Source organism: Planococcus citri, chromosome 2, assembly GCF_950023065.1.
Source record: "Planococcus citri chromosome 2, ihPlaCitr1.1, whole genome shotgun sequence".
NCBI lineage: Eukaryota > Metazoa > Arthropoda > Insecta > Hemiptera > Pseudococcidae > Planococcus > Planococcus citri.
In genome coordinates this window covers 32,478,696-32,503,175 of record NC_088678.1, presented here as the reverse complement: position 1 = coordinate 32,503,175, position 24,480 = coordinate 32,478,696, and the positions used below count along the sequence as shown (strand labels likewise).

General features: G+C 34.6%; 1 protein-coding gene across 1 annotated transcript in view; it reads left to right on the top strand.

Moving 5' to 3' along the window:
- Positions 1-24,480, top strand: part of LOC135835439 (gamma-aminobutyric acid type B receptor subunit 2-like) — a 137,465-nt gene that overhangs the window by 80,973 nt on the left and 32,012 nt on the right. The window contains exons 6-8 of the mRNA XM_065349695.1: positions 5,064-5,234; positions 9,057-9,161; positions 18,760-18,825. Of these exons, the coding sequence (XP_065205767.1) occupies positions 5,064-5,234; positions 9,057-9,161; positions 18,760-18,825 (342 nt within the window). The remainder of the gene's footprint in view (positions 1-5,063; positions 5,235-9,056; positions 9,162-18,759; positions 18,826-24,480) is intronic.

The following is a 24,480-nucleotide window of genomic DNA, read 5'->3' as shown; positions in this document are numbered from 1 at the left end:
GAAACATGCATTTAAAGTTTTGAAGTGTGTTTTCGCCTTATTTTCGGGTAGGTATGCAACAGAAACGTCTCCAGTAGTTTCGTCTAGGTCCCCTTTAGCTCTGTGACTGTTCGTGTAAACCAGTCATAACCGCGTGTTCCTATGCTACCACGCTAGCCGCGTGGCGCAGCTGATGGACTATCACGCAGGAGGTACTGAGTTCAAATCCCCCCTAAGCCAACAAATTTTTTAAATTTTTTTCAGTTGTTTTTTTTTTATTTTAATATTTTTTCAAGCAGATTTTTCACTGAAAATGAAATTTATTCTACGTTTTCTTCTTTTAAAAAATTAATGAATTAACAAGTTTTTATGAATTGAAATACATGAATGGGGCTTGATAAGTGTTTGTATGCAAATTAGATTATTTTTCACTGCCAAAATCATAAAAAATAAAAAAAATGAATTTTGAGTTGATTTTGGCCCTACCTCTCAACTTTGGGGTCGATTTCCGAGGAAAGTAAAAGAGATAGGAAGTTGCGGTTTGCGCCATTGGAAAGAGCGTCTTTTTTTCTATAATAATCGCTCATTAACTTGAAAACCCTTTTTTTGACCTAAGGTCGATTCTCGTAGAGCACGTCACATATGGTTTTGTAAATTAGTCTCTTGTTGGCTAAGCTCAATTTTGAATGGTTTCCAATTAACAATTGAAATTTTGGAAATTGTAGGTTCATATGGTCATGTTTCTTTTCGGACGTACATGGCAAATTCCCACTTCCTAGCCTCCTAGGTCAATTTGGAAGGGTGGGGGATGTGACATGAGATTTTTCAAGGTCAAAAACAACATTTAAAAAACTGGTTTCTCCCCTCCAAATTGCTCCTGAAGGCTAATTTTTTCACTTTTGATTTCTCATCAACTGGCTCTTAGTTTGACATTTTTGTTCTTTTTGGAACGCCGATGGCATGAAATCTATTTCAGAAACTCACTTATCTGAAGAAGAAACCTTTAATTGAGCAAAATTACCCTTCAAGACTCGAACCAAAAATTCCTCAAAATTTCTTTTAGGTTTCTAGCCCTAACTCTTTTCTTTCTTAAGCTATTTTTTTAAGTATCCTATTTATAAAATTTGTGAATAGCGCAACTGCGCTGAACCGAATAATAATAAATTTTTCATTCATTCATTCATTCATTCAATCCTCTATACTGTAGAGACCAGAGGGTATTTTGAGGACTACAATTACTTGGCCTAACAGGGAACTTCATGCCCTTAGTGGGAGGCAGCACAGAGTAGTGGCACACTCTGGGCAGATTAGTTCCACCAGAGCTGACGATGACTGACACGGACAGCGGGTTGGCTATGTCCACCTCACTGTTTTCTGATGGTCCCATTAGAGAGCAGAAGTTATAAGTTGAATTGTTTTTGTAAGAAGTCACAGTACTTTGCATGGCAAGGATGGATGCTGTCGATTGTAATTGAGTATTGTGCAATAAACCTGTGAAAGTAATATGTGAGGGCGCATATGGAAAGGGACCTTACGACCAAAAGTAAAATTTCACAAGAGGGTTTAAAGTTTTGCGTTATTTCCCTTGTATTAAGGTACAATTACATACCTATGGCTATTCTAACTTCGAAGGTCCTATACATTATCACACATTCACACACGCCCTCCAACGACCTGTACTGGCCAAATTAGGCACTACAAAGTTGATAAGTGAGCAATTCTGTTGATATTATCAAGAATTTTAGGGTATTAGTTTTGATAAAAATCGTTTGCTGCTGATTGTGGCAGTGTTTTTTGGTTCAACTTGTGTTTTTTATATAGATTCACATTAAAGTTGGTTATATATTGTTAAAAAATACATTTTGTAAATCAATACCGGTGGCTAGGTGTATGTACCTTGCCGAAAGTCTTCGATTTGAGTTCCGCTATTGGAAAATTTTTTTAATGATTTTTTCCACTCATGTCTTATTAAAGTCACGAGCTTTTGTAAAATTTTCATTTTTTACGCGTTTTTACGTCTTTTTTCAAATTTTTTGCGTCATTTTTCAACTTTTATGAATGATAAATGTATGCATGCTTCGCTTAAAAGTAAAAAAAATCGATGAAATAATAAAAATTGGGGCCTATGGAGGGTTCCACTCGATTTTTAAAGAGTCCCTACAAAAATTTGGCGAAGAAATAGAAAATTGATTTTTTGGTCATAAGGTCCCTTTCCGTATGCGCCCTCACATAATGTGTTGTCTTGTTTACTGTTGGTAGAGTGTGTGGTAAATGCCTGACTAGGTTCATACTACTAGGAAGGGTTGATGCAAACTTACTCCAACCCATTTGTGGAAGAGTAAGCCAGATTCAGCATTTACTACTAGATAAACTACCCCCCTCCTAAAAAGTTGGACACTCAAAAAATTTTGACTCAAGGTCATCCCCACTCAAACCCTTTAATTCGCACGGCAGCGAACCAACCACAAATAATGTCGAATTTTAGCGAATTTTGTTGAAATCCCTAGGACTGAAATGATTCTATGTACGTATGTTCCAGCAAAAAAAAATCAAACATGCGAAATATTGATGGAAATTGACTCCAGGGTCCCAAACCTGATTTTGTGGTTGATCCCACACTCAAACTTGGAATCATTATACTTGTACGCTGTAAAGTGTTGAGCCTTATTTTTTTAATGTTCCAAGGAAAATCCGGTTAAAAAGGTCAAAATCGTGTGGCCTCTAATTCGAGGGCTCTCAAATCGGATAATACATACCTACTTATTATTCATTCTTCGGATGTGGCCCCTCAAGACCCCCTCTCTCATCACCAATTGAGAAACGCTTTCTAATTTTAATTCGTTCCAAGTTGTGGAACCAAATTGATGTTGAGTATAGGAACTAATCCAAGAAGAACTGGCCCAACACCGTTTCGATTTTGAATATTACATAATTACATATTTACCTATCTGAGACTATTAAACATATTAATTATTTTTTCTTCTTTCTCCTTCGGCTTATACCTTTATTATTTTCACAAAAGAAAAAAAATCATGTTGGCTTAAAAAAATACATTGTCCACAAGTTTTTTCCATCTGTGATATGAAAAGTGTTACATTATAAATGGAGAAGATAATATTATTTGAAACTGAATAACACTGCTCCATTGAATCCCAAAGGATTCAAATTGCCCAACTTTTAGTGCAATTTGGGTTGCTATAACGCCAAATGGAAGGCGACACACTATACCTAACTGAAACACTCTGTAGGTATGTATGATTTACTCTTCAAGGACACAAAGGTCACTAAAGGAACTAGTAATTAGGTACCTATCTACAAGAAATTTCAAAAATATTCGAGATCAAACGCTGCTGAAATATTACCTATACGTGGAAAAAATATTAAACACAGGAATGGAATTATCGCTCGACACATTTTATCTTATACTATAAGGAACTAATACCAAGTAACAACTTTCATGCTGGATAATCTTGTCTAGACTGACAATTATTAAGATCGCAATGATGCTTGAAAAATGTTAATTCAATCATACAATTCAATCGACGGAAAACTAAACCGATTCTTTTCAACAAAACGTTATACACTTCGCCACAAGTAAAAACAGAGTTTTACATAAACTTGGGTTTACTTATGAAAATAAGATGCCATTTATACATTTTTTTTTCGAGACAGCATTTCAGTTTAACGATATTAAATATCATACCTTATCGTCGAATGATTATGTAAAAATCGTAGATTCAAAGCAACTTCCGTCATTAAACGAACGCTGTCGTTGTTCGTTTCTTTTTTAAAACCTCGCATTTACAATGAAACATCTGTCAGCGGTTTCCACACCAACGTAAAAATTTCAACGTATAGTTCGCATGATTTACGAATAACTTAGCTATACACATACGTATCAGATATAAAATAAGGGTAAAAAAATAGTACACACACGACAGCTTGCTAGAGGTAGGTACGTACGGTACCTACCTAATAAGAAATGTACGGATATATAAGATGATGCATGCACATATTACATTACGATACGATTGGTTAACTATGTATGTAGTACATTTATATGAGCTACCTATCTATCAAGTATCTCATTTATTCCACTTCAAAGTCAATATTAATATTAAAATATTCGACCTTTTTACCCACGGAACTGAATTTTATTTAAATTCACGCTTCATTTAGGCAAATTGTTGTGGAAAAGTATGCAACGAATTTCACAAAATAAAATTTCATTCGATGCGAAAATGTGTTAAAAATAACGATGAAAAGTTTGCAAACAAATTGTATAAAAGTAAGTAATTCAACTGGTGGAATTCATAGCGAGATTTTTCCGCGCAATATAAAAACCTATTATCGGTTTTTCCTTCTTTTTATCCTTATTCTTAAACAGTGCTCAAGTTTTACGCCAAATACGAGAAAAAAACGAATAGCAATTAAACGATTTTCATTTTACTATAACCGAAGCTATTTCTGAGTATTTGTAAAAATGAGCAACTCGGCTGAAAATGTTATCGAAGTAAGAAAACTTTTTATATAATTTTCATTACTTTGATTTAATCGAAACGGCCCCGGTTGGGACTTTATTATCATATTTATATACCTTTTCCCGAGGCTTTTATGTTTTTGAAAATGGTATTTTTTTATATTATCACTTTTTCACCACGTGTATAATGAAATTCTCGCCGTCACGTCGCGTCGTCGGATTGAAAAATACAAGTTTGAAATTTAATGAAAAAAAATTTAAACCGCATTTGGTGTATTTTTTTCAATACAAATCATAAAATAAGTAACGCTGGATTTTCACTTTTGATTGGAAAGGTTGTATTGAGGGTAAGGTTTTCTTTCACTTTCTTTCATAGGTATTGTTGATGAGAAATGAACTTTCAACAGCGGAATATTTTCAATTGGGAATTTGCTGTTAGAAGTGTTTGTTGACTACCTGAAAATGTATTCTAGATTTCGTTAAAATCTATATATAAACACTCGATAGTAAATTATTCGTCGTTGATCCCTCATACTCGAGTACTTCGTTGATAGAATGAATATTCAAAATGTTTATTTTTTTCGTTTTCGTTTTTCTGTTACAGATATCATTTGGATTCTCATCGCCTCAACTTAGCGATAGTAAAAAGTATCCTATGTTTTTTCGTACCGTTGCTCCCGACTCTTCGCATAATCAAGCGAGAATAGCGTTTCTAAATTTCTTCAAATGGAACTCCATCATTACCATTTGCCAACAGCAAGATTTATATTCCTGGGTAAGTTTCTGATATTTCGCGTTATTTCGCAAGTATGTAATAAAATTTGCCTGTCAACTTAGTAACATGAGATTTCTATTTGTTGTACCTATTGGTCGAGTGTCTCGAAATAAAATTCGCGATGAAGTCTCTTAACAGGAATGTGTAGGTATTAGGTACCAATTTAAAAGACATTCATGTTAGTAAAACGAGACCAAAATACGAAATTCCAAAAAAAAAAATTATTTAAAAGGAGATGAGTTATTCTCAATGGTAAGTACTTATTAGGAGTGATTTTTTTTTTTTTTGGAATCTCGAACACGATTACGGCAAACAGTTGTGTATGAATTGTGATGAAAATAGGCACTTACTTAAAAAAATGTGCTCAAAGTCAAATTCTTCGAAAGAGCTCGCAAAAATATTTAGCTGTTCAAAATTCCAGACGCTAAATCCGTTTTTTGAATTTTGAATGTTTAAATATTATGAGTTTGAAATCTGAAATTCTATACTTACGTAAGTGGATTTTTGATCCGCTACCTCTACAAAGTACATATATTAGAAGCATTTTCAATAAGTTTCACATTGTTTTGAAAAATTCCGGTGACCCTATGGAAATTTTTTAGGAATTAAACTTATTCTTTGAACCGCACTTTTAACCTCTCCAGTTGGTTTGGGGTGGTTTCAAGTTATTCTGGAGGTTCCAGTTTTATATTTGAGATACTTCAGTTTTAAAAAAGCTTTTTAGTAATCTGCCCAAATGAACCTGTGTATAAAAGCGATTGATGCTTTTCGGTGGCCCACTCGACTTATTATACTGACGAAACATATTCGCAAAAATTACTTTTTTCGCAAGATGTACCTACCTAATTACCTTCTGAATCAAAGGTAGGGGACCCGATGTCACTCAAAATATCTCAAAAGGAAATCATAAAACAATATTTATACCTTTTCCATATTTAATTTTAAAAATTCTAATAGCTCAAACTACAGTAAAATAAAAAACAACAAAAATACTAGCTCTGAAAAATAGGTTTAGGCGCAGAATTTTACGCAAAAACAAAATTTTTCACTTTTTTAAAATTGGAGCTGAAAGTTATTAAGATATTTTATGAAACAGAAGACCAAATCGATGAGTTACTGTAATAATTTCGAACCATTTTTGAATTTTTGAAACATATGTATTTTTTTCAACCTTTGTAGATTTTAAATGTCCCCGAAAACACTTGACGATCAATTGATTTTGGGATAAAAAAAAATAAAGTGAAGCTTCAATCTCGCAATCATTCCTTGTTTAGCTTTGGGAAAGTGAATTTGCTTCAGTTAAAATTAATTTAATATCACTTCCGCCAACATTGGAAAATTTAAGACTTAGAATCAATTTGCAGAGTTCCCTCTTCTCAGAAATTGGTCCCAGCCCCCTCAGGGGGTGGGTGGGGGCTTCCATTATTTTCACATTGTCTCGAGATACTCCACTTCAGCAGCCCATTCCTCCAAAACTATGATACTTTGATCAAAACTGATTTCACAGTTCAAAAGAACATTGCATTTAAAACTTTTTAGCCATTTTGAAATTTTCAAAAGTTGAAAGTTGAACTTTCAAATCGAAGGTTCAAATTTCAAAATGGCGCTGTAAGTGGGAGCTACCATTTGAAATTTTGAAAAAATTTCCATAGATGTACCTTTTGATGCTTTTTCGAAATATTCAAGTTTCGAGACGGGATCTCTTGATGGTGATGCAGCACCCCCACCCCCAATTTTTGGCGAAACTTTCGAAAGAAAATCTGGGGCATGTGATATATCGAATTCTATGTTTTTGGTGACGCTGAACACGAATATGACGTCATATTTTTGATAGGACCCCGTCCATCGCCCCCAGCACCTTCCCATAGGGGTTAAAAGTTCAAAAAAGTGTTTTGTACGTGCGACACATGGAATAGTATGTTTCTGGTAACGCTTAAACACGAATATGACGTCAGATTTTATATTGGACTCGTCCACGGCCCCCCGCTCCTCCCCAAAGGAGGTAACCCAAAAAAAAAGGATTACATTCGTGTGACACAGTATGTTTTCGATATCGCTGAACACGAATATAGCCATATTTTTTAAAATCGACCTCACCCATGGCCCCCAGAACCTCCCCCAATAAATAAAAGTCTAAAAAAATTGTTGGGGGCCGTGGATGGGGTCCAACCAAAAATCTGACGGCATATTCGTGTTCAGCGTCACCAAAAACATAGAATTCGATATATCATATGCCCCAAATTTTCTTTCGAAAGTTTCGCCCAAAATTGGGGGTGAGGGTGCTCCCCCTCCATTAAGAGATCTCATCTCGAAACTTGAATATTTCAAAAAGGCATGAAAAGGTACATCTATGGAAATTTTTTCAAAATTTTGAATTGAAAGTTCAACTTTCGACTTTTGAACATTTCAAAATGCTTGAAAGTTCTAAATGCAATGCTCTTTTGAACTGTGAAATCATTTTTGATCAAAGTATCATAGTTTTGGAGGAATGGGCTGCTAAAGTTGAGTATCTCGAGACAATGTGAAAATAATGGAAGTCCCCCACCCGCCCCCTGAGGGGCTGGGAACAAACTAATTGCGGGGTTCTTACTTACTGGATGGGTACATATTGTAAACAATATTTGAGCAAAATCGAAAGATATGACTCTCAAAATCGCCTTTTTTTGGTTGAGTTGACATGGAATGGACCCTTCTGCAAAAAATTACCGATTCGTAGGAGTAAATAGAGGGTAGACTTATATCCTTAACCAAAATACAGATTTTTGACTACAACTCTCTCTGAAAATCAACTTCGGTGATAAAAAATTCAAGAGGTAATTTTTATAACAAGCTCGATTCGTGTCAAATTGTCCTTTAAAAATTTTAAAACGAGACAGGTCAGTGACACTAAAAACCAAAAGTTACCAACTTTTCAAACTTTGAAAAAGAATAATTTATACACTTTTATAAAATAAAGTTATACGTTTGGCTTTCCTCTCGCAGTACCTACTTAGGTAATCTAGGCTAAAAAGTTGATAATGAGATGTTACTAGTTGAAGACTTGATCTCTTGGCATTGTACGTAAGTACCTACATACTTACTACCAGTGAAATAGGTACCTATATCGAAGAATTCTTCCATGATCTCGTTGGACTCAGTCGTTGAGTAAAACTTTCTTAAAAATACACGAAGTAAAAAATATTATGTGGCTTACTGCTTATTGCGTAAAAATATTCAAATTTGATTCCTAGATAGATAGGTACATACCTCAATAGTTGCCTCAAAAAATGAAAACTTTTTTACACTATTCTAAAAATAAGACTACCTATATGAATTTCAAATCATCATACGCCATACTTTTGGAAAACAATTTATTCAATTTCTTCGTGTTCATTTCATTTTTTAAAAAAATCGCAGCTATAAAAAATGAACTAAAACATAAGCAAGCAATCGATACAAAAGGCTTTAAAACATAGACAAATTTTCACCGAAAAAAGCTCTCAATTCAAAGGCATAATTTTCACGAAGAAAGTTACGAGTAAGAATAGATTTGATATGATTTATTTGGTACCCGTGAGAAAACGAATTGCAAATAGGGCCTTAGAGGGTTGCAAAAACAAAATTACCAAATACGAATACGTGGCCTGAGGAATAATGGGTTCAACTTGTGATATATACATAGGCGAATAAGTTTCGATATCACGCGTAATCTAAACGTAGTTTATCATACAGTATAGAATAATATTTTATAAGATGCATTTTGAGAACTTTCGGCTGTAGGAAAATAATCATCTCGTAGCATTTCGTAATTTAACTAATAATTGTAATTTTTTTTAAACCCAGGGTATTAACGATCTATCCACTAAATTGGAGGAATCCAACATTACGCAAGAAAAAACCATCTCGTTTTCCGAGCAGGATTTTGAAGCACATTTAAAACTGATGCCGGTAAGTCTCTCGAAAGTAATTTTTCCTTTTAACAATACGTCCACCATAATTCTAGCCGAGTAAACGAAAAGAAAGGAGGGAAAAAAGGCTGCCGCTTGAAAAACCTCAGTTTATGAAGCCAACAGAATGAACACTCCATTGTATATATGTAGAGAAAAGCACTGTTCATAATCTCACCTAAGGGATGGGTATTTCATACAAATGTTTACGTATACTGTACGTATATCGCCTGAAAGAATCTACCTACTTGTTTTCGGCTGCTTATGACGACAACGTCTTGTTTTCGTAATTTCTAATGCGAGCATTTTCACAACGTGAAAAAATATTTAACGTGGGAAAAAAAAGAAAAAGGAGGAAAAAAATCCAGCCACACGGTAAATAAAACTTGTAAAAAAAAAAGTCTAGGGTAATATTTTACCTAGTTGAGGTTTACGACTTTTGGGAATCCGACGACTCGACGCGACGACGTATCCCATGCGTATCTCTGAATACCTATTCTATTATCATATCTATTTATTTACGATTTATCGATTGTTTTCATTTCATGGCAAATGTTGGATTATTAATTTTCATGGGTTCGATGTGTCGATTGTTTCCTTTCGGGTGATGACTAAATTTTTCGGTACGATTACAATACGCGATGCTATAATCCGAGTAATTAAAGGACGTTTCAATGGTAAATGGGCATTATTGCAAATTTCGGCGCCACTTTCGAAGAAACACTTTCGCTTTTAATGAATCATTCGTTTTCGTCGATATTCGAGCTGTTTCATATTTCAAAACGTTGCAAGAGCGTGAACGCCGCCGTGAAAAAGCTTATAAAAAATTGAAGCTTTTGAAACAAAAAGACGGTTTTTTTAGCGAGAGAAAAAAAGTAAGTGAAATGGTATGGAAATGTCATCTTTTAACGGCGACGTTTTTTAAATTTTTGATTTTTTTTTCGAATGAAAATTTCTATATACGGTGATTATCGAGTTGCTCAGGGTTTCAATTTTCTTCGAATTTCTTTTCTTTTCAATTTTAAAAGCTCGGGAAGGACGTCGAGAAAATTTTGTGTAAAATTTGGTATTTCTACCTCATTCTGTCTGCTGCTAGTAAAATACATATCACGAATGGAATTCCATTGGCTTGTGATTTTCTCGAAATATTTTTATATTTTTTTTCAAAAATATTTGAGATAGCATTCTTGAAATTTATTATCTGAACATTTTCACTCGGTAAAAATTGATAGAGTAGTTGAAAATCCATTCCAGGTTAGTCTGAAACCTTCAATTTTCAAAATAAACAGGCTTCGATGAATTAAAGATGGCAAGATGAATTTTTCAGCTTTCCACCAAAGTTGACTTTAATACCTTTAGGAGCAATTCCAACCTCAAATTTATTCAAAATTGGGCTCAATCGATTGAAGAATACTCTACTTTAGCATACCTATATTATTCGTTTTTCAAATTTACGTCTCAAAATTTACTCTTTCTAAAAAATTAACACAATAGGTTTTTTAAAAAAAAAACTCTACCTACTATTTTCAAAAATTGGCGAAAAACAAACTTCACAAGCTCGTCTGTATTCTTCTTTTTTATCTCGAAAGGCAAAAAATTTCAATTTCAAATATTTAAAAAATTCAACAACGAGTAAAAAAAGTTCACTTTGCTCGAAACAGCATCTCTTTGTAAAATAAATCACAGCATTGGTCGGATCACTTCAATACCTGGAAGGGTACACGCTACATTCATGGCTGTATTTTTCATTACTTTACATAGCGAGCACATCAATATGAAAAAAATAATACCTACCTAAATAAAAAATAAATACCGTATTGAAATTCATACCCAGCTATTCGAGTGCACAAAGCATGTAGGTTATCTCGAGAAGGGAAAATCCACATCATTAGAACCAACAATTTGTTGACGCTGGCGAGTCTGCGTTTCTTCTCTCTCTCTCTCTCTTTTTTTTTTTTTTAATGAACATTGGAGTAAATTTTCAGGTCAAGTTAGGTATCCTTTATGTACGCTTTTGATAGTATTTTTCTCTTTCGTGTATCGTTTCAACAAAGAAAAAAAATCTTAATGATAAAGAAGCATTTTGGGTGTTTCTAAAGCGTCAGTGAACCGTGCAATTTTACTATGTAAGGTCGCGAATTCGCTAGAAATTGAGATGGAAAAATTCGCAAAATCGATGAAATTCGTGTGTCGATGTCGTTGCGTTTTGAAAACAACTCGACGAGACGAAATGATTAGATAAGTTTGTTTCGTGGTGTGCAAACAAAAGTGTAGAAAGGTGCGAGGCAAAGGATTTAAAACTTGGGTAGCCCGCCTAACTTGTGTGTTTGTTTCTGTTTTCGACTTTTTTAGAGAAAAAATATCTGAACTGACGAGAAAATTTTGGGTCTGAATAAATAAAATTACACGGGCATCAAAAAATGCACCAAATAAAGTATTTCGAGTAAATATAAAATCACTCTAAAAAATTCCAAACAAATATTTTTTCTATAGTGTAAGAATGCTATATCATTTGCTTGATAGAAAGACGAATAAAATTTTTTGTCCTATAAGATGGTGAAATTGGCCCTTGACCCATTTATGTGGTCAGAAATGATCTTAAAAGTCATCTATGAGCTAGGTAAAAACTCTCCTAACAAATTTTTGACCTCCCACCCCCTCCCCTTTCGAAGATACTGCCCCATAACATCAAAAATTCAAAAATTTGTAGTATCTTGGAGGGGGTTGATGAAAAGTAATTTTTCGAAATGTTCCCCCCAGACCACCGTTCCACCGCAGGGGCACGTAGGGGACTGAAAGTTTTTTCGGGATAATTTCCACTCGAAATTCTCCAACATACCTACATTCAATTTCAGCGAAAACAAAGACTAACCATGAATTTTTTTTGATCCACCCTAACGAGTACCTTACCTATATGAGATACTACATAATATACCTACATTATACAATGATAAAACGAAACCAAGATGGTATTTCCCCCTTCCCTCCGTCGCGAAAACCCCCTCAAAAGCCAACTCCTGATGGATTAACATATTGGTTCATTTAATAGTATAAAAATTATACTAACAAGACATGCACTTAGCAGAGATAAAAAGAGAAAGAAAATTCAACACACGCTGATACATAAAATAATAACAAAAAAGAAAAAAAATGTAATATAGCCTATTTATTCTGACAGATAGGATGATTTAAAAAGAAAAATACCACCAGTGCGTACTCGGTACGAGAGAAATATTGAAATCTCGACGATGTGAAGGCAATTTTCTGCAATAAAATGCAAATAAATACAATTTAAAGAGCACGAATATAATGGCATAATTTGCACAGCTGGCTTGCGGAGGAAAAAACGCGATAAATTAAGCGTACCTATTTGATAAAAAGCAAATTCATCGCATTGACTAGGAAAAAAATGCTTATACTCGAGGACAGGCGAATAGCATATCGCGTAATGAGGACAAATTTAAAAGGAAAAGTTTCGCGTACACAAGGAAAACACAGCGCACAGGCTGACTTTCCACTTGAAAATGATAATCTCATGGGATGAAATAAATTCGCATCAACGAGCAAATAAAAAATGGGAAAGGCTCGATAGACGAAAATAATTTTCACGTTGGAGTGGAAACGTGCGTTGTCGATGACCTAATGAACATGTACTTACCTATACCTACCTACCTAGATAAAATTTATATTTATCTACTTATCTAGCTCTCGTAACGAATTAATCCTAATTCAAATTCAAGGTTTCGGCCGTAAGTTTTGGCGGACTTTGTTAAACTTTTTTAAGCGCCGGTACGAATCGCGTTCAAACGATGAGATAAACCACTACCTATAGCTATTCGGCATTTACTTTTTATAGTCGATTTCATCCCTCAACCTTATACGAGTAGGTAGCCTACAATCCAATGAAAAACGGTTCTATCATGTTTGCGATATATTTGGATACCTGGAAATTGTATCAACTTTGATCCAAAAAAGTGATATACAGGGGTCGGCATAAGTTAGTATTCCGATTTGCAGAAACGAAATTTTTTTCAAATAAAAATGATTTTTTTTTCTGTAACTATTATTACCAAAATGTTGGTGGGACTTCCACAAACACAACGCACTACCTACAAAACCTTCCATCTACTCATTACACACAACAGGGTGTTAAAAAGAACGCATCCGTTTTTGAATATGAATACTAACTTATGCCGACCCCTGTATGTAATTTTATCAAACTGCATACCTACTGTTTGATTAAACAACCAACTTATGAGAAACTGTATCAAATTTTATCAATTTTTATGAAAGTAATTTTACAATGGATGAAGAGATAACAATATATAAAATGCAAAAGGTAATAAACAGCATACATAGGAACACTAGAATAAGAGTATGAATTGGAAATAAACTCTCAAAACAAGCAGAAAAAAACATAGTTCGCCAGGGATGCACACTGTCTTGTGTTTTATTCAACGTGTACATGGATCGCATGGTAAAAGAATGGCAGAAAACGAAGCCAAAAGGAATCGAAACAGACAGAAGGAAGGCAGGAAATATCAACAGTACTATTCGCAGATGATCAAGCAGTACTAGCCAAACAGAAGATGACCTACAGAGATCAATGTATTCAGGGCCAGACCCAAGAACACAGAAAATTTAGCAGCCCACCGCGATATCCCTTTTTAGCGGCCCTGATTTTGGGCTCCTCAATTAATCTGCCAATTTTTTTCTCCCATTTTTTAAAGTGCATGACACTGAGCATAAAAATTCATTCAGAAATTTTTTAAGCAGCCTGGTTTTTACCTCATTGGTCCAAATACATCGCAGCCCACCAAGATTTTCTTGGTAACTTGCTGGGTGGGTCCAGGCCTGTGTACAATAGGGTGGTTCAAAGGACAATAGAAAAAATTTTATGTTTTAATTTGTTAAGCTTACCCCCTATAAGTGTTCCATTTGTTCAGAAAACACTTGACAAAAAATTTCAGGTCAAAAAAATAATATTCAGAGGTCGCTCATGAGAGTAAATGTTGAGAAGGTATGAGCGCGTCGAGTGAAAACTTTCCATGGTTGCGCGCCAGGGAACGCAGCATTGCGTCCCCTCCTTGGATCAAAGCAGATTACAACATGTTATCCCCTCTACAATGCATGATAAGTAAGTCTAGTCCTTGGTGGACTTTTTAAGATGTTATTAATGATGAGTCAACAACAATTTTTCAAATCCAAAGATCACTGAAGATGAAAATACATACAAAAGATTTGAAAAGTAAAGAAAAAAGTATGAGTGTGAATTTGAGGTTGTATTATTCTATTCTACTTTGAAAACAAAGGGAAAAAATTTATGGGATAAATTTACGTTGAAATATGAATATTTTATAAGATTTAGCACTTCTTCAAGTTGATGTTTTATCAACTATTATCAATTTAAGAGCTTAATATACTTGGTAAAAATGGAATTTTTTGATTTCTAAATTCCAGAATTCGGGTTCAAATGAATTCTACAGCTGAAAAATCATAAACAATACTTTGGAATAGTTGTTTTAAAAACCCCCCAAAAAATTGGCATCACTTAATAAGTTGTAGTGGGGATGCCACTCTCAGTACAGTTGCATAGAATCAACCCTGTCAAGCTTTGTTGCATTTCCCGTGGCACCATTGTGGGAAGTATTGTGATTGCGCGCGCTCATAGCGCTCAACATTCAACGCTTGTGCGGGACCTCTAAATATTATTATTTTTCAACAAAATTTTTATGGTGTCATTTTTTCATCAAAAGGAACAAAATTAGGGGGTAAGACCTTGAGATTTCAAAAAAAATGTTACATGAAGCACCGTAGTGTAGGTACAATTTAACAAAGACATCGGGAAAAGTATGATATGAGAATTTTGTAAGAGAAAACAAAAACAATGACTTTCAAAGGAAAAGAACCAGTAAGAAGCAAGATTGCAATAAATGGAAAAATCATCAAACAGGTCAATAATTTCAAATACCTGGCCGGAAACACGATATCATACCAGGGAGTAGATGTTGGTGGAAAGATTGCAAAGTTCCTGAGAGCCACTAAACTGATAATAGGACCCTGAGAAGCAGTAAGGTGCGAATAGAAACAAGATTGAAGGTGTATAATATACTCGCAATACCAATGATGCCTTATGGAAGCGAGGTATGGGCACTAAAGAAATCTGATAAAAGAAGAATAACAGCAGCAGAGATGAAATTCATGAGAGGAACGGCAGGGATGACTCTCAAAGTCAGAGTCCCATCTGAGAAAATAACATCAGATCTCGGAGTGAAGCCAGTGATGAAGAATGATAAAAAAAAGTATAGGAAAGATTGGAGAAATCATGTCAAAAGGATGGAGGAAACAAGATCGCCGAAACAGGTCCTCCAATATACACCAATGGGGAAAAGATGCAGAGGGAGACCAAGGAGAAAACTCACTGATACCTCAGGCTCATCCTCAACAAGTTCCACACCATAGCAGACAGACCAACAGACCTACCACTCGTAAGGAAACGACGACAACAATAATTATCGACCCCCTAGTTTATTTTTTGAATTTCTTAGAGCCAAATTGAGCTGGAAATGTCGGAGATGGGTTAAACGATAGCTTGACATGCCTACTTCAACATCCCAGAGCCCCAAGAAGCAACATTTTCATTTACTATGTTTTTTTTACATTTTCCAAAAAAGTATAAAAATTCAACAAAAAAAAGTGGCCCAAATATCAACCTCCTAAAAAAACATGTTAAAAATGAGTAAAAAAAAACACTGAAATCAAAGTCTTAAGGCGTTAAAATAAATATTTATTACTTAATACTGAAAAATAAAGTAAGTATTTAAGTAGAACGTTTTTACAAATTATGAAAAAAAAGTGACCCTATCAATCCCCTCAAAAAACGTGTTAGAATTTTAAAATGAGTAAAAAAACAACAAAATCAGAGTCTGAAGATGTTAAAACAGATATTTATTACTTGACATAATTATTAACATAAAAGTACCTTAGAACATTTCAGGCCCATTTCTTACAATTTTGGTTCATCTTTTGGCATTTCTGTAGCAAAAAACAAAGTCGTGAAATTGCCAAAACAATGGGGGGGGGGTCGAATTTAGGGTACTTCATAAGTATAACTTTGACTAGAAATTTGAAAACTCACCGTTGAAATTATCCAAAAAGTAATTAGCACTGATTATTTGTTCAAGTGTCAGCTTCAAATAAAAATTAACACGAAATTTATCCGCCAAAAACTATTTTCACAAGCTCACTTCGAACAAAATTTAAAATTTAATGTCGACTTTCTGATTTTTGTGTTTTGCTTGTCATTTCTCACCATTTGGCTATACAGCGGTGATTTTGTTCTCATTCGCTTTTTCTGTGAAAAAGGAATAAGAAAAATGTCTTTCCAAAAATTGTGTGGCATTATCAGGCGAGTTAGAGGAGGGGGGTCGGATTTAAGGATGGGGTCGATATTTGGTACTCTTACCCTTATTATGTAAGTATTAGATCAATTTCATCACCATTTGATAAGATTGTGTCAAAAAATGAGTACCTGTTTTTATCAAATTTGAAAGAACCACCCTCCCCCCTCTGAGATAACAAGAGGGGAAGTGAGAAAAAAACGCAGTCGTTTATGTATCTTCAGAAGTGATTGCAAAAGGGCACGATACATAAACGTAATTAGGATATGGTAAAAACAGGCGATGCTAAATTTTCGCATCGTCATCGTCGCATATTTGTATGTTAAATTTCGCAAACTAGGTACCACGCAGTGTGCGTGTGTTTTTTTCACGAAGCTTATTTTTTTCAAACGTTTGAAAATATTTTTCAAATCTTCCGAACACCGTTTTAAGCAGATTCGAAACTTTGTTTTTCTTTGAGATTTATATTTATTCCTTCGAGGTGAATTTTATTTGGCATAAGCGAGCGTGTTGTGTGTACCTATTTGTCCGTTTGAAAAATGGTCGCGTTTTGACATTTTAAAACCTTGGGATGAAAAAAAAAATTCAAAATTTACTTTCGAAACGTGCTCTTTCTATCTCGTTTTCGTAATTTACTCTATTTGATATTAATTATAGGTGGTTTTGTCGTTACGAATGAAAACGAGTAGGGATAAAATGTTTCCAAGTCCCTAGCGATACACAAATATGAAATATAACCTTTACGGTAATTAATTCGGTTTGTACGAATAAAAAAAAACATGCCGAGTGATTAGAATATGTAATTTTTTCGCCAATTCAAGTGCCGGCCTTTTTATTACCTACCGATAAAACGTCGTAATGAAGTAGGTTTCTCTTTCGCATACCTACCTCGTATACGTAGACGTACGACCATTTCGATAATCATTCGAGTAAACCGGTCATTTATCTTTGGGAGCCTTATCATTATTTACTAATTTCAGCATCGGTGATTTCTACTCTTTTTCACAATCAACCAATGTCGAATAAGACGCCATAGTTTGCCGAATAATTTTACATTGCCACATATTCGGACAATTCGATTCGTCTTATAGGATTAACGCACCAGGAAAAAATAACGATTTAATCAAACGTGATTTCTCTTTCGTAAGTAAACAGTCAACTAGTAATATGGATAATAGGCATACTGAACTTGAACGAACAAAGAGGAAAACTGTGTTTGGTATTAATTAAAATGGGTTTCAATATACACTTTTCTAACCCCTTGCTTTGGATTTGAAAAGTTCTCGGATAGGTATGGTAACTTTTGACAAGTGTTACTGAGCTTGGGGTATCATCAAGTTTTGATTTTGAAAAAAAAATCAGCCATGTACACACCCCTCTCCCAATTAAACTCCTCCAAATTTTTGAAATCCCAAATTTTAGCTTTTTATTGCTTAAAACTTGCTGTAAATCCTGGAATGCGAACATCCGCGTGTTTTTTCCTCAAACCCTTCACCCCCTCTCTCATTGTCTTGTTTTTTGATGGTTTCATTTTCCAATATTGCGTCAACTACATAAGTATGATTCTCGCTCCACTTGATGCAGGAGTCCAAAATTAAATAAGTGAAAAATGTTCTCCCCACGTACTAACACGAGTCTTCCTTATCATACTTACATTTTTGGCTCATCACTGATCCATGCCATACAATACACTCGCTGGTATAATATAACATCACCTTAATCTTAACCTCAGGCCAAAACTACGGGTTTATATCGATTTTCACCACAATTGAAATGGAAACACGCGAAAGAAAAAAAATAGAAAAAACGTGTTTTTCACATCTCAAAGTATATCCTGTGTAGTTAAGCTCTCTATCGACGACTAGCCCGAATCCAATAAATAAAAAAACATTAATCCGACAAGTTCAGTTCGAGCCAATATACTCGAAATCACCTTTGAAAAAATATTCCAACACATCTCCTACGCCAAGCTAGGCAAAAGCTCTCGACAATATTATCTTAATAAAGCTCATCGCCTCGGCTAAGCTGGGAAAATTTTTTTAAGCCCATTAAGGAAACGAGAGGTAAATTAAAAAAGAAAATTCATCGTTTATATTCACGGTTTGTTTAATCCTGTATAGCTCTCGCTTTTCGCGAAACTTCATATTTTACACGATTTATTTTTCATTGGTTTTCTTTTTTTTTTGTTACTTTTTTCAGGAACAAGACAGTAAAATAATAGTTGGAAGCTTTTCTAACGACGTAGCACCGAAATTTTTCTGCGCGGTGAGTTAATTACGTTATTATATTCTCGAATGAGCGATTGCCACTCGCTAAATAAATAATGTAGATATTTTTTTCTTCGATGAGGGCTTTCGAGCTACTCGTATAATGAATTAGTTTGATTCGATTTAAATTTTGAAAAAAATCGCATACAAGAGCGAAATATAAGCCTCATTACAGAGTGGATTATCAATATAGAAGAATCTTTTTGTTATTTTACGAATAGCTTAATAATGGAATTTTACACGGTGAGGTGTGTTCAATGTAATGTACATACAATGTGTTATCAGGCACGTAGCGTTGTATGCATTTGAAGTTGCATTATCGAGAGCCCCGCTTCGTATGGTATAATTAAAATTTCGTTAGGCAACTTATTCAACACATATGCTAAACCCGACCTATATTAGCAAACTGGGTATATATACGAGCGCAAGGTGCAAAACGAAATTCATCACGAGCATGAGTAGGTACCTACTACCTATATTCCAAAGATTAGAAATTTCTTAACTCAGAATGCAAAAAGTAATGAACCGAGAATACTTTACATGGTTAAAATACGTCAGCATTGATAAAGTAGTAGGGACCTTAGCTCTAACTAATTCTCCTGTACACATATATGATGTGTGTGTGTATAGTTTCAAATACGCGCTGCATGCATAAATAATAAATCTACAAATATAACGCACTCCCTTAATAAAACTTTCAACTTTGTAAATTTCCTAACCCTTTTACCTGTTACGTTTTACTGTCGTCTTTTCAACGAATGAAATTTCGTTTTAATAACTCTCTCCCGCTATTTTTATACGTACAAACGAATTGGTATACCTATTTATAATTTCACATTTTAATTTAGTAAAAAAGTTATTTTACACGAGCTTTTTATTAAATTAAAAATTTGTCAGTCTCGTTCTGGTTCGAATCAAAAACAACATTTTTTGTCTATATTTAACTATAACTTTATTGCGAAAATAAAGGTAGGAATATTTCGTTAAATTTGTAAGTAGACGAATAATGACCATAATGAATGAAATACAGAAATGAAACGAGTTGAAGACCGGCGAGACGAGGAAAAAAGCAATTCTTTTCAAGGTTTCGACGCAAATATAGCGAGTTAACTTTCTGAAATGTTGGTATAGAAAAAAAAATAAACAGGATTTTATAACTTTTTAAGATTGAAATTGAAGTGAAAAAATTTCCGAGGGACAAGACTTTTCATTATCTGATTCCATAGTCTAAAGCAAATTAATTAAAATATCGGGCAAAGTTGAAAAGGTGGAGAAAAATGAGATTTTAGATTGCCAGGCTATAGGATTAAATGTCGAGAAAAATTTTCAAACTTTTTTGATACTGAGTTTAAAAGCAGGTGTAGGTACTGATGATAGAAGCCATTAAAATTATGTAAATAATTATGTGCCTATAGCTACGTACGTCCTAGAAGGGATATCTGATGAAATGAGCCGAATGCACTGAAGTGGTTGAGATCCTATCGCCACATGGTCCTGGATATTTCTCGTGCAGAAAACAGAAAATGAAAAAGTCCAAAAATAAGCGAAATGTGGATTATGGTAAACAAATTTGGCATATTGGACCTAAATTCTATCATTGCAGCCAATTTGGACTGTTCAGTTTGATTTAAATTTATTTTAAATGACCTGAAATTAGAAACCAAATTTTACATCAATTTCGACCCTTGTGATAAGATTTTAAAAATTTATAAGTACCCAGAAAATCTAGAGACTCTAGGAGTCCAATAGGCTATTTCCATTTATAAAACCATCCTTATTAAGAACTTGGAATGTATTTGCGATAATCTCTGCTCCAATTCACTTTTGTACAATTTTCTAAAATCCATTTCTGTCCATTCAAATCCAAAAATATTTTTCGTTTTTCGTTTTTCGTTTTTCGTTTGATTTTTATTTTTTTATTTTATTTTTCAAGTATTGATTATTGTTGGAGATAAGTTGGGCCATTAAAAAAAAAAAAATTCAAAGCTATAAATTCAGAAATCCACTGGAGGCATGATAGTTCCTCAAACGCATCCTTGTTTGGTGAAAAAGGTCGAAAATACATTTGTGTACCTAGTATGTGAACCGAAGTGAAAAAAAATCAAAATTTAGCCCCAGTAGCATTGTGATCGATGCTTTTTATCACAAGCTAAACATTTTTTTCAAAGCTTCGTGTGGAAAAAACATTTATGTGAATTGCTAAAGGGGAAGGGGGCACAGTAACTGCAACTGAACGAGATCATCAAAAGGATATTTGCAAATCTGATTTCCGTTTTTAAATGCTAAAAAATTTTCTCTGTGCCATTTTTTCAAGATTTTTCAGCAGTAAAAAATTGGCCATGGCGATCTTTTTGTAACCTAAATAAATATCTACAAAATTGACTGTTTTTGGTGATTCAGGTATTCAAAATCAGTCCTAAAACTGCGATATTAATTCCCCAAATCGAAATTTCACCATTTCCAGCCATTCTGGAGCCTCCAGCGTGATTTTCAATTTCTCCAGAATTTTGAATTTGCTTCAGAAGGCGTGAATATGTAATTGGACAGCTAAAAATCGAGTTGTGTGCTAAGTATACTCGACCTGTTCAATGAGTTTATCGTTTATTCACATTTGAACCAATTTTGGGAATGACACCTTAAGAGTAGTTTTTTTTTTTAACAGCTTTTTTCATAATACCTAAAAATATCTAAAAATTCAAGAGGCTCCAGAATGGCTGGAAATGGTGAAATTTGCCCTCGGGGCGTTAGTTCTGGACGAAGTACAGCGATTCGCATAGATTTCGAAAATTTCCTCGCAAACGGAAAACTTTTGATTTTTATTTTTTTATTATAAAAAGATGGTCAAAAAAACCACTCTTGAGGTGTCACTCCCAAAATCGGTTCAAATGTGGATAAACTGGTTAAACAGGTCAAGTATAACACACAACTCGATTTTTAGCTGCCCAACTTCATATTCACGCCTTCTGGAGCATATTCAAAATTCTGGAGAAATTGAAAAATCGCGCCGGAGGCTCCAGAATTGCTGGAAATGGTGAAATTTGGATTTGGGGAATTATTATCAGTTTTAGGACTTGTTTTGATCATTTTTACTGATCAAGTATTTTTTAAAACGGTCAATTTTGATCGAAAAATGTACTTGGGCAGCTGAAAATTTGATTCTGGGGGGGGGGAGAGGTTAGGCCATGCTCTTTCAAAAATCGGTCCTGTTCTAATCAGAATGTGACACCTCAAAAAATTCCCTAGTCAGAGCACCAAAAGTGGTGAGTAGATAAATAAATAAATAAATTCCTACATTAGATATACAGTTGTTTCTCTAATACTAGCAAACCAGGCCCAAATCTTAAGCAAAGGATTCCTTTAGCCAGGCCCATTCAGCCCGGTCAAGCGCTATTCTGCAGTAGTGTTTTGTTTAAAGGAATTTGACAATGTCATCCGACCACCTAGCCCTCTGTGCTGCTCATCTTCCCCCTTCTGGTATCCAATTTAGAATTTTGGTCCTTCGCCCTCACAATATGTCCAGCCCACTCCCATTTTTTCCTTCTAATTTCGTGAGTTAACACCCTAAGCTGTTAGTCTGAGGCTTGACATTCTAATTTTTTGCTTCCTTGAAACCCCCAACATTGAGCGAATCATGGCGTTTTGGTGACATTTATTTTTTTCTTGAGATTGCTGCTGATCGAGTCCAAGTTTGAACTCCATAATAAATCACTGGGAAGACACGTGCGTTAATTTTATCAGTTTTTAGTTTATTTGAATTACATTCCTTTTGGGATAAATCAACTTCTTTCACCATTTTGTTATCGAATGAAATAATTTGACCCAGGTATTTTGTTTCTATAACATTTTCAAAGTGTTCACCATTGATATTAATTTCATTCCCTTCAGAACATTTTGGATAAGATCTTAGTTTTGGAAGCATTCATTTTTAGTCCTGCTTTTTGACATGCCATTTGCAATTCTGAGATCATTTTCAAGAGCTCATCTAGGCTTTTGGCCACCAGGATTACATCATCAGCAAACCTCAAGTTATTTAAATTTTGCCCACAAATTTTGATACTCCTATTCTCCCATTTTAATCCCTTGAAAATTTCTTCCAGAGCTGCGCAAAAGAGTAGATACTCTTGTTGAATTCCAAGGTCAATGAGTGAGAAAATTCAACAAAGTCCAATTGAAATTTTTGAGCGGAAACAATCTTAGTTTAGGGACCTCTGGCTTGGCCTGGCTGGCTCAACATTTTTCGGGAATAGTCTCCCATGTTCAAAATGAACTTTCTATCATCAATTTTTGCCAGAATCTAAGATGCACACGTTTTTTTCACTCCATCCTAAGTACATACCTTGGTACATGTAATTTTCCAGGATAATTTTTTTGCCGCGAAATTGCGCCAACGCATTACAAGGAAACCGTGTTAACTCGCTAGACATTGTTTTTATTGCGACGGCAATTGCGTTTCAGAATGCTTAACTTTGGAACATTATTGTTTACGTTAAAGTTAATGGATAGCGAGTGTAAGATGAAAAGTCTACAGTCGAGTAAGCAGGTATTTAGTTTATGTAAATTTGCAACCATAACTTATCGTATAAGATGGTTTACGAGGCGAAATATTCGACTTATATTTTCGTTATTTCATTTACACGAAGCGACGACGACGACGCAACAAGAACAACAACGTCATCCAGGCGCTGAAAACTTATCGCATCGCATCGTATTTGTATTTAAAAACAAATTTATACTACATATCAATGGCGAATAAATAAAAAATCGGCCTAAACCCGCCTTATCCACTCGAATGCGTAGGACAACGTGGAAAATCAATTTCACCTGCGATAATAATAGTCGCCGCCGTCGGCGCGGCGGCGGCGGCATTTCGGGCACGAGCGCGAGTAAAGTCATAATGAATATTTATCGTAACAAATACCCGACTTTAATCACTTTTGTATGCTCGGATTAGACGAGACGAGGGGGAAAAACATGTGGTTTTATGGCGAATATTTTTTTTATATTCGTCGGTAAACCGATGCATACATAGTAGCTATAACTGCATCCATCCACATGAGAAACCGAAGCATTGGCGACGAGCTTCGCGATACGTTTATGAATAATGTATGAAGACCGATGGAAAAGAATTTCAGCGTTGCTCGAATTGGTAGAATTATGCGAACGCGAGACAACATAAACGGATTTTAAATGTCACCTGATGCGTTAAGTTTAAGCCGCAGCAAATCCAATATTTTCTACTCCAAAAGCTCCAAATGTTTTAAGCTGGTTAATAACGAAGTTTACCGTTTCCACAGTCAAATTTAAGAACATAAAATATCAAAATTACGAGCTTCGTGTTAAACTCGTACCCTAAAATAGTATATAAGATGGTTCTACAAGTAATATAGGTACCGAATTAACCGTTCAAACATCAATTCCACTTCTATAAGTACAACCATTTTGACCATTGTTTTCAAGTACCTATATTCGAGTTATACCAACCAACCTTCGAATTCTACAGATTTAATTTTTTTCCACAGTCAAAATAATCCAGCGGACCAAATTAGCGTTAAAATAAAAACTTTTTTGTCAAATAGCGTAAAAGTTTTTGACAACGTGGACATTTTTTTTTTCGAAAAAAAAAATGTCGTAGTACGCTTATGTCTCATTTTAA